The following is a 15459-nucleotide window of genomic DNA, read 5'->3' as shown; positions in this document are numbered from 1 at the left end:
CTTGTGGCATGTGGAGGTTCCCAGGCTAGGGGTTAAATTGGAACTGCAGCTGCTGGCCTACACCACAGCCACAGCAACGCCAGATACGAGCTGCATCTGCAACGTACACCACAGTTCATGGCAACACCAGATCCTTAATCCACTGAATGAGGCCAGGGTTCGAACCTTCAACCTCATGGTTCCTAGGCAGGTTCTTTCCACTGCGCCATGGTGGGAACTCTCATCTCGTTAGTCTTTAAACATGACGCCTTAGGACATTTACAGTTGCTCTTGCCACTAAGTTGTAATTCTTCCAGATTTTTAGTGTAGATCATTTTCCTCCTTTTTTTAATTTTCTTTTTTTATTATAGTTAATTTATAGTGTTCTGTCAAATTTTGCTTACCATTAAAATGACCCAATCATATATATACACACACACACATTCTTTTTCTCACATTATCCTCCATCCCTGCTATCTTAAAAGAGTTATTCTGCTGTCAACTTCTCACTGAAGCTTCTCTGACTATCCTATGTAACCCAAACTTTGCCTGTAAACCCTGAGAGATTTTTGTTTGTTTTAGTCACTTCTCTATCCTTGGTATCTAGAACAATGTGTGGTATATACTCAATACCTAATATGTAATTTGTTAAATATATGATTTTTAAAAATTTTTAGAATTTTTTGAGAGACTATTGATAAATATTCACAATTAATTCATTTTGATTGCTAGGGCCAGTCCAAAAATAGCCATTGTTGGCACTGTTGGTAGTCTAGATATGAGAGATCACTGTTAAAATATTTTGCATCCTTCCTCTAAGCATCATTTAATTCAGCATAAATCAGAGATGTGATAATATTGTAACTCAAACCTGTATTTACTTTGGAAACGGAAAGATCTCTTCCCCTGAATCTTAAAAATGCTTTATTAGTTTTCTAAAAGGTTGGTGTGTTAATATCTAGACCTCCTGTGATAGAAAAATTTAGATGTTTACTCTTACTCACATAACAGTTGAGTTTTAGAAATTAATCAGTATTGGGACTACAGATTTTCATTCAAGGGAACAGTGTTTTTTTAATCAAAGTAATATATGGAGTTAATTAAGGCAGTGTGGTATTGGCAAAAGAATAGACAGTTCAGTATTAATGAATAGAGGGTCCAGATATAGACCCAGGTAAAGATAGTCAACTGATCTTTGACAGGAAGCAGAAGCAAAACAGTATAGAAGAAAGGTCCTGGAAAAACTGTTCATCCACATGCAAACAAAATGAATCTAGACCATATCCCCATTCACCAAAATTAAATGTATCACAGAATTACATGTAAGATGAGAAATTATTAGATTCCTAGAAGATAACATAGGGGAAGTCTAGTTAACCTTGAGTTTGTTGATGACTTTTTAGACACAACACCAAAGACATGATCTGTGAAAGAAAGGATCAATAAACAGAACTTCTTTAAAATTAAAATATTCTGCTCAGGGGAGAATGTCAAGAGAATGGAAAGACAAAATTGTGAACAAATATTTGGAAAAGACATAAAGGATTTTTATCTGGAATATACAAAGAACTCACCTGCCGTATAGCACAGGGAAATCCACTCAGCATTCTGTGATAACCTTTATGGGAGTGGATATGTCTATATGTGTAACTGAATAACTTTGCTGTATAGCAGAAATTAAGACAACATTGGTAATCAACTATACTTCAAAAAAATTAAAAAAGCAGATTTAATAATAAACCACCTAAAAGATTTGTGAGGAATTAATAGGAAAAAGTAGAATATCCAAAGAACTCTTAAAACTTAACAATAAGAAAACAACCTGATTTTAAAATGGACCAAAGACTTTGGCAGACACCTCACAGAGACGGTAAGTAAGCATATGAGAAATGCTCCATATCATCTTAGATCATTGGGAAAGTGCAAGTCAAAACAACGAGACATCACTAAACGTGTATCAGAATGGCGAAATCTTTTTTTTTTTTTTTTTTGCTTTTTCTTTGGGCCGCTCCTGCGGCATATGGAGGTTCCCAGGCTAGGGGTCAAATCGGAGCTGTAGCCACCATCCTACGCCAGAGCCACAGCAACGCTGGATCCGAGCTGCGTCTGCGACCTACACCACAGCTCACGGCAATGCCGGATCGTTAACCCACTGAGCAAGGGCAGGGACCGAACCTGCAACCTCATGGTTCCTAGTCGGATTCGTTAACCACTGCGCCACCACGGGAACTCCAGAATGGCCACATCTTGAGCACCAACAACACCAGATGTTGAAGAGGATGCAGTGCAACAGGAAAACTTGTTCTTTGCTAATGGAAATAAAATATGGTACAGCCACTTCAAGACATATTTTGGTTGGTTTCTTACAAAACTAATCCACTGTTAGTTTATGATTCAACAGTTGTATTCTTTAATACTTGCCTAAAGGAGTTGAAAACTTATTACCACACAGAAACCTGCACAAGAATGCTTATAGCAGCTGCATCCTTAATTGCCAAATCTTGGAAACAGCCAACACATTCTTCAGTAGGTGAATGGATAAATAAACTGCCATATATCCAGACACTGAAATACTACTCAGCAATGAAAAGAAATTAGCTATCAAGCCATGAAAAAACATGGAAGCACCTTATATGCCTTTTAGTAAGTGGGAGAAGCCAACCTGAAAAGGCTACATTCTATATAATCCCAACTATATGACATTCTAGAAAAGACACAACCATGGAGATAATAAAAAGATCAGTGGATGTGGGTAAGGGGAGAAAAATGAATAGACAAAGCACAGAGGATTTTTAATTTTATTTTTTTTGCTGCTGTACAGCATGGGGATCAAGTTACTTTTACATGTATACATTTTCCCCCCACTCTTTTTTCTGTTGCAGTATGAGTATCTAGACATAGTTCTCAGTGCTACTCAGCAGGATCTCCTTGTAAATCTATTCTAAGTTGTGTCTGATAACCCCAAGCTCCTGATCCCTCCTACTCTGTCCCTCTCCCGTCGGGCAGCCACAAGTCTATTCTCCAAGTCCATGATTTTCTTTTCTGTGGAGATGTTCATTTGTGCTGGATATTAGATTCCAGTTATAAGTGATATCATATGGTATTTGTCTTTGTCTTTCTGACTCATTTCACTTAGTATGAGAGTCTCTAGTTCCATCCATGTTGCTGCAAATGGCATTATGTCACTCTTTTTTATGACCGAGTAGTATTCCATTGTGTATATATACACCACATCTTCCTAATCCAATCATCTGTTGATGGACATTTAGGTTGTTTCCATGTCCTGGCTATTGTGAATAGTGCTGCAATGAACATGTGGGTGCATGTGTCACAGAGGATTTTTAGAGCAGTGAAAATAATCTGTATGATATTATGATGATGGTTATATGTCATTATATTTTTGCCTAAACCCATAGAATGCACAGCATGAATAATGAACCATAAGGTAAACTTTGGAGTTTGGATGGGGTTGTGATGTGCCATTGCAGGTTCATTCTTGGTTAAAAAAAAAAGTAACATTTCTAGTGAGTGATGGTAATAGGGGAGGCTGTGCGTGTGTGGGGGCAGGAGAAGTCTCTGTACCTTCCTTTCAGTTTTATTGCAGACTTGAAAAACTGCTCTAAAGTCTTTATAAAGAGAGGGAAGTAAATATTGCCTTTACTCTGGGTTGTGGGCCTTAAAGTATCTGCCTGAGCAGCTAGCAACCAGCTTGATCTGTGTGAAATAAAATTTGTTTATTCTGGATATGCTCTTCACCACTCTTCAGTCACAAACTGGGGTCACAGAGCAGTCTGTACAACTCATCCACATGCCCTCAGAAGGAACCCTACCTTAGCTTCCTTAACTCCATCATGCAGGGGCAAGATGGACATTATTGCAAAAGACAAATTACTGAATCCCTTCACTTAGGGGAGATTTCTCTTTTTTTCTTTCTTTTTTTTTTTTTTGTCTTTTTCTAGGGCTGCTCCCTCGGCATATGGAGGTTCCCGAGCTAGGGGTCAAATTGGAGTTATAGCCACCGGCCTACACCAGAGCCACAGCAACACGGGATCCAAGCTGCGTCTGCAACCTATACTACAGCTCACGGCAACGCCGGATCCTTAACCCACTGAGCAAGGCCAGGGATCGAACCCGCAACCTCATGGTTCCTAGTCAGATTCGTTAACCACTGCGCCACGATGGGAACTCCCAGGAGATTTCTTGTTCTTGAAGGAGTGTATCAATTTTCATTTACACTTTGTCATATATCATCAGTAAGGATTGGATTTGTATGCCAGTAACAGAAAACTCTGACGTAAGCAAGTGGGGATTTACATTTCTCACATAATGTGAAGTCCAGAGATAAGCAACCCATCCCTGAGGCAGTAACTTAAGGATGTCATCAAGGAACTGGTATCCTATCTTCTTAGCTTATGGTTTTTGTCCTCATGATCACAAGATGGGCTGTTGTATCTCTGGAGACTTCCTCAGAGTTTTTGCTAGGAAGAAAGGGGAAGGAGAAGTGGAAATTGCCATTTACAAGACTTTACATTTTTCTGGTAGACTGTGCCCTCTTGGAGACTGATAACCACCTTTCCTTGGCCAGAACATGTGTCATAGTTGGAATGACTTGATATTTAACTCACAGTATCTGGAAGTAGTTTAGAATTGTGATAGTGAACATGGACCTGAGTTTGAAAATTGGCATTGTTACTTCCAAGCTGTGTGACTTGAACATCTCTGTGTCTCTGTTTCCTCATCTGTAAAATGGGTATAGTAGTAGGTACCTGTGCTGTTGAAAGGATTAAGAGAGCTAATAGAGGTCATTGTTTTAGTGGATATGCATAGTTCGTGTTAAGTATTAGCTATCATTATTATCTCACTATCTAGAAGAGTTACTGAAGTTGGAATTCTAAATTTATCACTCAGGGAATTAGTTTTCTTTAAAATAGGAAATAAAAAGAGAACATTTAGATAGGTGCTTTTCAGTAGAAGGATGGTTGAAAAAGATGGTAGAACTTAAGCAGTCTCATGATTGCATTACACTATTAGATACTATGGGCAAGTTAAAGTATTGGGGCCAGCTAAATTATTCATTTAATTCATCTTAGAACTTGATGGCCCTCAGGGCCATCTTAGACAAATTGTTGTTTTACCAGCAATTCTCAGAAGTTCATTCAGCTCAGTAGAAAAATTTCATCTCTCCTCAATAGAAAGTTTGAAGGCTTAGCTAGGTATTGAGATATGATTTTGTTGGTATCGTTGGCTTTTTCGATTCATAATCACTCTACTTAAAAAGTATTAATTATTTTTCTATTTTATTTTTAGCCCTATCTGCTTTGATATGATTGAGGAAGCATACATGACAAAATGTGGCCACAGCTTTTGGTAAGATGATTTTATTTTAGTGAAATTGTATTTTCACAGTTTTTAACTTGTATGTAAATGTAGCCAGTGAGAAGTTGTGTTTTTAAAGCTAGTTCTGGTAATTTTGAGTCATATTTCCTTGACTGATATATCTGTACAGGTTCAACAGCTCAAGGCAAACATGGTTGGTGGCATAATTTCTGTGAAATACTTAGATTTACCATCGGCCTTACAGGTGAATTTTAAAACTTTTGGGTTTATTAATTATTTAAATTGTTCCTACTGTTTTAGGAAATTGAGGGTGCTGGGTAGTCAGGATGAAGCATGAAGCACCTTTAACTTTTTATGGGGGATGGGGTGAGGTCCATTAAAGCAGGCTAGGAGGTCATTGGAAAAGGGTGTTAGAAGATTAAAAAGCTCTGTGTTCTTTAACACTTGGCTCACTGCCGTCTTTAGATTGTATGCCATGTTAATCTGTATATCTTAAAAGATTTTTAGTTGTGATAAAATACACATCACTTAAAATTTATTATCTTAACCATTTTAATTTTTTTTCTTAACCATTTTAAAGTGAAATAATGTTGAGTATTGGTCACATTGTTGTGCAGTCAATCTCCAGAACTTTTTCATCTTGCAAAACTGAAACTACCCATTAAACGACAAGTCCCCATTTCTTTCTTTCCTTAACTTTTGTCAGTCATTCTCCTTTTTTTGTGAATTTGTCTATTCTGGACCTCATGTAAGTGGAATCAAACCGTAGTTGTTTTTTGTGACTGGTTTATTTCACTTAATATAGTGCGCTCAAGTTTCATCTATGTTGTAGCATGTGTCAAAATTTCCTTCCTTTCTAAGGCTAAATACTGTTTCATTGCTTGTATACTTGGGCCTCAGTATCTGTGGGTTCAAAAAACCACAGAAAGTTTTGAAAAAAAAATTCCAGAATGTTCCCAACAGCACTACTTGAATTCGCAGTTCACTGAAACTGTTTACATAGTGACATCATATTAGGTATTATAAATGATCTAGGGATTCTTTAAAGTGTACAGGAAGATGTGTAGTACTGCGTAAGAGACTTGAGCATCCTTGCATGTTGGTATCCATGGGGGTCCTGGAACCAATCTCCTGTAGATACTGATGTTTGACTGTATATATTCTATTTTATTTGTGCATTCATCTGTGTGTGGACACTTGTGTTGCTTTCTCCTATTAACTATTGTTAATAATGCTGTTTTGAATTGGTGAATAAATATCTCCTTGAAATCCTGCTTTCAGTTCTTTCAGATATATACCTGGAAGCAGAATTGCGGGATCATGTGGTAATTTTATGTTTAATTTTCTACAGACCCCCCCATGCTGTTTTTCATACCTTTAATACCAGTTTACATTACCACCAACAGTGTTAAAGGGTCCCAGTTTTTTACATCTTCTCCAACACTTGTTATTTTCTGTGTTTTTTTTTTTTTTTTTTGCGTAGTGCTATCCTAATGGGCATGTTATCTGTGTATGTTTAATTCCTTTAGTTTTTTTTGTTTATCTATTTGATCGGGCGTATTATATTTTACTTACAATCAGTCATCTCCCAAAATTATTTATACTGTTGGTTTAATATTTCTATTATATTCTAATAGTTCTTATATTCTAATTTGTGTTGAAGTTACACCCATAATTTTATACTGAGGTTGACTATCATATTTGGTGGGTTGATAACCATTAGTCAAGAAGAGTATTGTCACCAGTCTATAAGTCCTTTAGTTTAATCTGGGGTGTGTTGCTTCATTGATAGGTATATCCAATCTTCAAGTCGTTTAAAAAGAAATTTAGGGAGTTCCCGTCGTGGCACAGTGGTTAACAAATCCGACTATGAACCATGAGGGTTTGATCCCTGGCCTTGCTCAGTGGGTTGACATCCGGTGTTGCCGTGAGCTGTGGTGTAGGTTGCAGACGCGGCTCGGATCCCACGTTGCTGTGGCTCTGGCGTAGGCCAGTGGCTACAGCTCCGATTAGACCCCTAGCCTGGGAACTCCATATGCCGCGAAGAGTGTCCCAATAAATGGCAAAAAAAAAAAAAAAAAAAAGGACCTAAAAAGAAATTTAGAATAAAAATAGCTTTCTTGGCTTGCACTATTTGTAAGTTATTCAAATAATAAGAGCAACATATACTCTAGTCTATAGAAACTTTTATTGTATAGAAAGATATAATATGGAATGTAAGTGCTTTCTTCCCTAGCCTTTCTATTCTGTCTTAAAAATTATCACCAGTAAGACGTGATTGTGTATTCTTTCAAACTGTTTTTCTTGGTTTTTAAAAATAAGGCTATCTTGACTTCTTAAATAATTTTCATTTCCTGGTATATCATGGCATTAACATTATTATCACTTGTGAATCCCTTTCGGCTTCACATAGCTACTGAAATTCTGGTCATGTGGGTCTTGCTTTTAGGCTGATACATGTATGTTTGTCATCTTTTTAGGCTGATTGTTTAGCAGTACTCTTCTCTCTTGTCCATTAATTGATACGGTACCTTGGCATTCCATAGGAAATCGTATACTTTTCTTTGAGACTTTGAATTTTGACTTTTCTGGAAAACTGGGTGATTTAGAGTAGGCTTTCCCAACCTTGGTAGTATTAATGTATTAGACCAGATAATTCTTTGCTGTGGGCCCATTGTCCTTGCTGTTGTAGACTGTTCAGCACTATCCCTGGTTTCTGTAGCAACCCAGTAGCAACCCTTTTACTCCCAATTGTGACAACCAAAAATGTCTCCAGCCATTGCTAGATATCCTTTAGGGGACAAAGTTGCCATCAATTGAGAACTACTGATTTAAAGCTAGGAGAGCAAGTTCTTGAAGTTGGTAGACCAGGAATTTAGTCCTGGGTCTAAAACTTACCTTATCGTTGTCACTCAACCTGTCTTTTTGGCTGTTGCTGCTGTCTAGCCCCCATCCCACATTGTCTTCCTACTCTTCCCTCCTCTTCTGTCACAGATATGAAGGTGCTGAAGTGTGAAACAGATTGTAAGGTGAGGTTTCCTAATTTCCCTCTAACTTATATATTCACTGTGGCATTTTAAAAAAGGTGAAGTGTCTTGCTTCACTATGTTGTGAAGTATAATAAATTGATTGACATTATAACTAGACAGGCCTGGCCTTTTCAATAAATCCTGTAATCTTCATGGTGAGTCTTTAGGCCCTTGTTGGAAAGCCTCATCAGTTTCTTAAATACTTTTTTCCCCCTTTAAATGGAAATAAAATATTGATCTTTGTTACAATTCAGATTACTTTGTTATACCCTGATGTGACTGTGTGTTTAAATATCTACTAGAGATTAGGTTTTGGTAGCGTAGAGATGATAACATTGGAAGGAGCTGGTATACCTGGAGGCTGGCAGTCCCATCCTATTGCCTGGCTTGGTCAGCTGTGAAACATTTTGTACTTCTCTTTAAAGCAAAGCTGCTAATTATTTACCCTACCTAACATTTGAGGCCTATGGAACTTCAGTCATTAACAGTAGGCTGTTACATCAACTCTTTGTTAACTTGAGCCCTGGCTGGTAACCTGGAGCCAAGCAGTATACTATTTCAAGGCTCCATCCAGATTATTAACACTAAATCAAATTGGGCCAGATCAACTGTTTGTCCCTTGTCCTAGTTATAAATGGTAGGTCTTTCCTAGTAAAAAGTTGGAGACCGTGTAGTAGGAACTTCTTTTATTTTATTCATTACTGCTTCACAGTAAACCTGGTATTAGCTATTGTGTAACTGAAGCTCAGTGATAGAATTTAAAAAGTCTGGCTTCTGTATGGTGTAGAGATAAGGTTTGCTCTTTCTCTTTGCCCCTATGCTACCTCTAGTTTGTCCTCTGCCCCTTGCTTCTCAGATCTCATGTCTGTCAAGTCTTGATTTATTTACTATTTTGCTTCAGTACAAGTTGATTATAATTAACAAGGTCCCTCAGTGTTGTCATCTCCTAGCATATTTGTGATCAAACCTGGGTATCAGTTTGCATTTTGGGACTTGTGACTAATCCGTCATCTTGTACCTTACCATTAGTCTTTCTTTGTACCTGGTTATTATATTTGTACCTGGTGATCATATACGACCACTGGTAGTGATTTTTTCTTTCTGTCCTTGTTATAGTACCTTCTTTTTTGAGAATTTTCTGATGATTCAGTTTTCTATACCTATACATCCCTGTTCACAGACACTAAAATCTATTTATTGTATTTTGTAGGTAGGTGTAACTTAACAGAAGAAACAGAGCAATTACGTACATCAATAGAGAAATATTCTCTCTTCATGATTAGATATACACTTAACAAGGGACACTGGTACTCATTTATGTCAGCATACTATAGTACTGACTAATTTTTTTTTAAGTGTTTTAGTGCACTTAGCTCTTGAAAATTTCTCAGGTGGACCCAAGATCGATATCCTTCTTATTTCTTTGTGCCCACCCTATTTTGATTACGAGTATAGGCACTTACTTTTTTTTTGGAATCCAAAACATTGCGTCTGGTGTGGTGATGGTCAAGTAGATAGATGGATGAGAATGAATTAGAGTTACTGTGGCAAGAAATAGTGAGACTTTCTAATAGTATTCTATATGACCCAGAAGGCAGCACAAATCATGTCAAAAAAATTGAAATAAATACCTTGGAATAAACCTAACAAAAGATGTAAAAGACCTATATACTGAGAACTATAAAACATTGATAAAGGAAATTGAACATGATACAGAGAAATGGGAAGATATTTGCTTCTCTTGGATTGGAAGAATTAATATTGTTAAAATGGCCATACTGTCTAAAGCAATCTACATATGATCTCTATCAAATTATCCATGATATTTTTCATAGAACTAGAACAAATAATCATAAAATTTATATAGAACCACAGAAGACCTAGAATTACCAAAGCATTTCTGAGAAAAACAACAAAGCAGAAGGCAAAACCCTCCCAGACTTTAGATAATACTACAAAGATGCAGTAATCAAAACAACATGGTACTGGGTACAAAAACAGACATATAGATCAGTGGAACAGAATAGAGTGTCCAGAAATAAACCCACACATCTCCAGTCAATTAATCTTTGACAAAGTAGGCAAGAATATACAATGGAGAAAGGACAGTCTCTTCTGCAAGTGCTGTTGGTAAAGGTAGACAGCTGCATGTAAAGCAATGAAGTTAGAACACACCCTCAAACCATACACAAAAATAAACTCAAAATGGCTTAAAGACTTAAACATAAGACATGATACTATAGAATTCCTGGAACAGAGGCAAAACTTTCTCTGACATAAATTGCAATAATATTTTCTTAGTTCAATCTCCCAAGGCAAAAGAAATAAAAGCAAAAATAAACAAATGGTATGTAATCAGACACTTTGCCCAGCAAAGGAAACCATAAACAAAATGAAAAGACAGGCTATGGAATGAGAGAAAATACTTGTGAAGAATGTTACCAGCAAGGGCTTAATTTACCAAATTATAGATAGTTCATAAAGAACAAACAAACAGCCCATGAAAAAATGGACAGAAGATTTAAAATAGACATTTCTCCAAAGAAGACATACAGATGGCCAGCAGGCACACAAAGAGATGCTCCACATTGCTAATTATTAGAGAAAAGCAAATGAAAAATACAATGAGGTATCACCTCACAATGGTTAGAATAGCCATCATCAAAAAGTCTACAAAAATAAATGTTAGAGAGTGTGGAGAAAAGGGAACCTTCCTGCCCTGTTGGTGGGAGTGTAAATTGGTGCAGCCACTCTGAAGAGTCTGGAGAGTCCTTAAGAAACTAAAAATAGAGTTACCACATTATACTGCAGTCCCATTCCTGGGCCTATATCCAAAGAAAACACTATTTTTTTGTTTGTTTGCTTGTTTTTATTACTCAATTTATTACATTTCTAGTTGTACAGTGATCATCACAACCCAGTTTTATAGCATTTCCATCCCAAACCCCTAGCGCATCCCACCCCCCAACCTGTCTCCTTTGTAGACCATAAGTTTTTCAAAGTCTTTGAGTCATTATCTGTTCTGCAAAGAAGTTCATTGTGTCCTTTTTTTCACACTCCACGTGTAAGTGATATAGCATTTGATGTTGGTGTCTCATTGTATGGCTGACTTCACTTAGCATGATAATTTCTAGGTTCATCCATGTTGATAAAAATGCCATTATTTTGTTCCTTTTAATGGCTGAGTAATATTCCATTGTGTATATGTACCATATCTTCTTGATCCACTCCTCTGTCAATGGACATTTAGGTTGTTTCCATGTCTTGGCTATTGCAAATAGTGCTGTAGTGAACATTGCAGTACATGTGTCTTTTCAAGTCATGATTTTCTCTTGATAGATGCCAAGGAGTGAGATTGCTAGATCAAATGGTAGTTCTATGTTTAGTTTTCTGAGGAATCTCCATACTGTTTTCCATAGTGGTGCACCAATTTGCAATCCTGCCAACAGTGTAATAGGGTTCCTTTTTAGAAAACTCTAATTTGAAAAAATATATCCACTTCAGAGTTTATAGTGGCACTATTTACAAAAGCCAAAACATGGAAGCAAGCAACCTAATATTCGTCAGCAGATGAATGGATAGAGAAGATGTGGTGTGTGTATATACACAATGGAATATTATTCAACCATTAAAAATGAAAGATCGCCATTTGCAACATGGATAGGCCTAGAGATTATCATATTAAGGAAGTAAGGCAGAGAAAGACATATGATATCTCATATATATATATATATCTAAAAAATAATTCAAATCAATTATTTACAAAACAGAAACAGACTAACAGACCTAGAAACTTATGGTGGTGTTCCCATCATGGCTCAGTGGTAACAAACCTAACTAGCATCCATGAGGACACGGGTTCGATGCCTGGCCTTGCTCAGTGGGTTAAGGATCCGGCGTTGCTGTGAGCTGTGGTGTAGGTTGCACACATGACTTAGGTCCAGTGTTGCTATGGCTGTGGTGTAGACTGGCATCTACAACTCCGATTAGACCCCTAACCTGGGAATTTCTATGTGCTGTGGGTGCAGTCCCCAAATTAAAAAAAAAAACATAAAAAAGAAAAGGAAAACAAACTTATGGTTACTAAGGGGAAAAGGGGGGAGAGAGGGATAAATTAGGAGTATGAGATTAATAGATATCCACCACTATGTATAAAATAAACAACAAGGATTTACTGTATAGCACAGGGAAGTATATTCAATATCTTATAATAACTTTCATTGGTAAAAGAATCTGAAGTTGTTTGAAACTAACATAATATTGCAAATCAACTATGGTTGAATTAAATACAAAAATTTTAAATGTACATATACAGTTTTTTTTTTTTAAACAAATAGAATGTATCCACTTTGTTAGGGATTATTTTTGTTCAGTAATTTAGTGGTGTAGTGACTTTTTTATAATGTTGATTGGATAATTCTTTGGGTTTTAATTGAATGTCGTATCAAAAGTTTTTTTTGATTGTAAGGTCATACATAATTTTAAAAAGCTGAACATTATGGAAATGTATAATGTAAGAAAGGAAAATTTTCTCATAATTGTATTTCTCCGGCTGTAACTATTAGTAGGTACTAATTATTTTTTGTGGTATATAGTTACATGTTACAATGTGATTTTTATTGGCTGAATACATTACATTGGATCTGTATTGGCTGAATTCATTACATTGGATTGATGTTTAAAAATTTATCTAGTCAGTTTCCTAGTTTTTATTGCTTCTGATTTATTTGGCTATTTATTGAATATCTTTATGTATCTGGTATCTGCTTATTTCCTTAGGATAAATTCCTAGAAGTAAAATCACTTTGTCAAAGGGGATACACAACCTTAAGGTTTTCCATACAATTTGAATTCTAGAAAAGTTGTGGCAGTTACATTTCCTGCTGGAGCACATGAGATTTTTCATATCTGTGTGTACTCCTTAACTCTGACAGATTTTTCCTTATTTTTGTGTTCTCACTGGTAAAAACTAGTATATAATTTTAAATCCTAGTGCAGGTGATGATTTCCCCGGCTTATTTACTTATTTTTCTCTTGTTGTTTTTTCTGTTTTTCTCTTATTTTCTCTTTTTTGAATGAGCTCTTTTTGTGTTAAGGATAATCAGCACTCCAAGAACACAGTCTGTTCGCTTAACTAAATCATAGCAATTTGTTTTTCTTGGTGTTGTTATATGATGTTTAAATTACATAAACTTTTAAAAAATTGTATAAACTTAAAACTTAGTATATCTTTAAAAATTTTATATCCAGTAGGCTTGTTTCTTTATTTTTAAATAACTTTTTTTTACTTTTATCTAATAAATACCCTATGTATCTTCTTTATGATATAAAAGTATCAGCTGAAATAAATTTGATAACTGCTGGGTTACTTATGTTGAAAATGAGGAGTAAAAAACTAATAGGTGTTAGGTTGTGACCAGTTTAATAATGTATCACTGATTTAATCAAACTTTTTTTTTTTCCCTCTGATCATAGCTACAAGTGTATTCATCAGAGTTTGGAGGATAATAATAGATGTCCCAAGTGTAACTATGTTGTGGATAATATTGATCATCTGTATCCTAATTTCTTGGGTGAGTCTTTGGAATGATTTTTAATTTTTAAGAATATTCAGTTCCTAAGAGGATGTGCTAGCACTTATTTATATAGAAAATACAGCTTAGAGATATTCAAGTGTCTCCTACTCACCAGAGTACTTTCCCCTGGGTTGTGACATTGATTGTATACCATATACATACCATATCATATTATATTTCATTTACATTCGAAAATGGACTGATACAAGTCTTAGATTCTTACATTGATGGCTGAACAGAATGTGAGCTGAAGCAGAATGCCAAAGGTCCACATATCTGTCTCTCAATCATGTTGTGCAGTCCTCTTGTTTCTGCTTCTGGGGCAGAAGGGAGAAGCAATGGAGGAAAAGGTTAATGGAGAGGAGGAAGGGGAAAAACTTGGGTATGAGGACCCCTGGATGGAGGAAGAGAGTCTGTGACCTTGGGAGGCAATTGAGAAGTAAACCTGGGCAAGGAAGACATGGATGTGAACTTTTGAGAGAGGAATGGTGTCTGGAAAAGAGAGACACAAATAGGGCACCCTTAAGGTAAGTGGTAAGTGCTTGAACATAATATCTAGTCAGACATTGACTATGAAAAAAATCTAAAAATCCTGTATGTTGAAAATCCTAAGGTACTGTGGAAAATCTCTAGTTTGAGTTTTGGAGAATGAAGATTAGTTTTCCAAACATTAATTTTCAAGTATGGGGAGGTATAAAGTAGGGCACTGTTGGGTATGTATATCAGAAAGGATAATTCTCTATTCTCAACAGTGAGGTACTCAGGATGTGATGGCTGCTTGGCTATTAAATTCTGATCTGGCAGTACTTCCGTTTGCACTTTGATTTGCTTAGTTTTTTTTTTCTTTTTTTTGTCTTTTTGCCATTTCTTGGGCCGCTCCCACAGCATGTGGAGGTTCCCGGGCTAGGGGTCGAATCGGAGCTGTAGCCGCTGGCCTACGCCAGAGCCACAGCAACTCCAGATCCGAGCCGCATCTGAGACCTACACCACAGCTCACGGCAACACTGGATCCTTAACCCACAGAGTGAGGCCAAGCATCGAACCTGCAACCTCATGGTTCCTAGTCAGATTCGTTAACCACTGCGCCACGACGGGAACTCCTGATTTGCTTAGTTCTAATGGTGGTTTATAATAAATCATGAGTTTTGGATGTTTTTAGGTACCTATTGTTTTGCTCTCCTTTTTATCTCTGGTCTAAAATTACATTGGTTACGATCCTTTTTTCTTTCACTCTTCACTACAATCCAGTATCTTTCCATGAAGGAAAATCACTGGATGATTGCACAGCAAAGAGGAACCCTGAAGGAAATATTTTGAAGATTTTTCTGTTGGAATACCAAATTTTTCTAGGTATTCCCACTTCTTATGACAAACTAGTAGGAAAAACTTAGGAATAGAAGAAATACTGAGTGGTATGACACTCTGTGGGATTGGACTTCATGAGCTAGATTAGGGAAAAGGGAAACCAAAGTCCTGCAAAGCAGAATCCTTTGTCCCTGAACTCACAAACATGGATTGATGCTGCTGGTGAGGGTCCT

At 36.6% G+C, this 15459-nt stretch overlaps 1 protein-coding gene across 6 annotated transcripts in view; it reads left to right on the top strand.

The window, feature by feature from the left end:
* RFWD2 (ring finger and WD repeat domain 2) overlaps positions 1 to 15459 on the top strand; it is a 200765-nt gene that overhangs the window by 25834 nt on the left and 159472 nt on the right. For all 6 annotated transcript variants that reach the window (XM_021063674.1, XM_021063678.1, XM_021063675.1 and 3 more), the window contains exons 2-3: positions 5287 to 5346; positions 13821 to 13918. In XM_021063674.1, coding sequence (XP_020919333.1) covers positions 5287 to 5346; positions 13821 to 13918 — 158 coding nt within the window. The remainder of the gene's footprint in view (positions 1 to 5286; positions 5347 to 13820; positions 13919 to 15459) is intronic.

The sequence above is a fragment of the Sus scrofa genome, chromosome 9 (assembly GCF_000003025.6).
Source record: "Sus scrofa isolate TJ Tabasco breed Duroc chromosome 9, Sscrofa11.1, whole genome shotgun sequence".
Classification (NCBI taxonomy): Eukaryota; Metazoa; Chordata; class Mammalia; order Artiodactyla; family Suidae; genus Sus; species Sus scrofa.
This window is presented reverse-complemented; position numbering and strand designations above follow the sequence as displayed.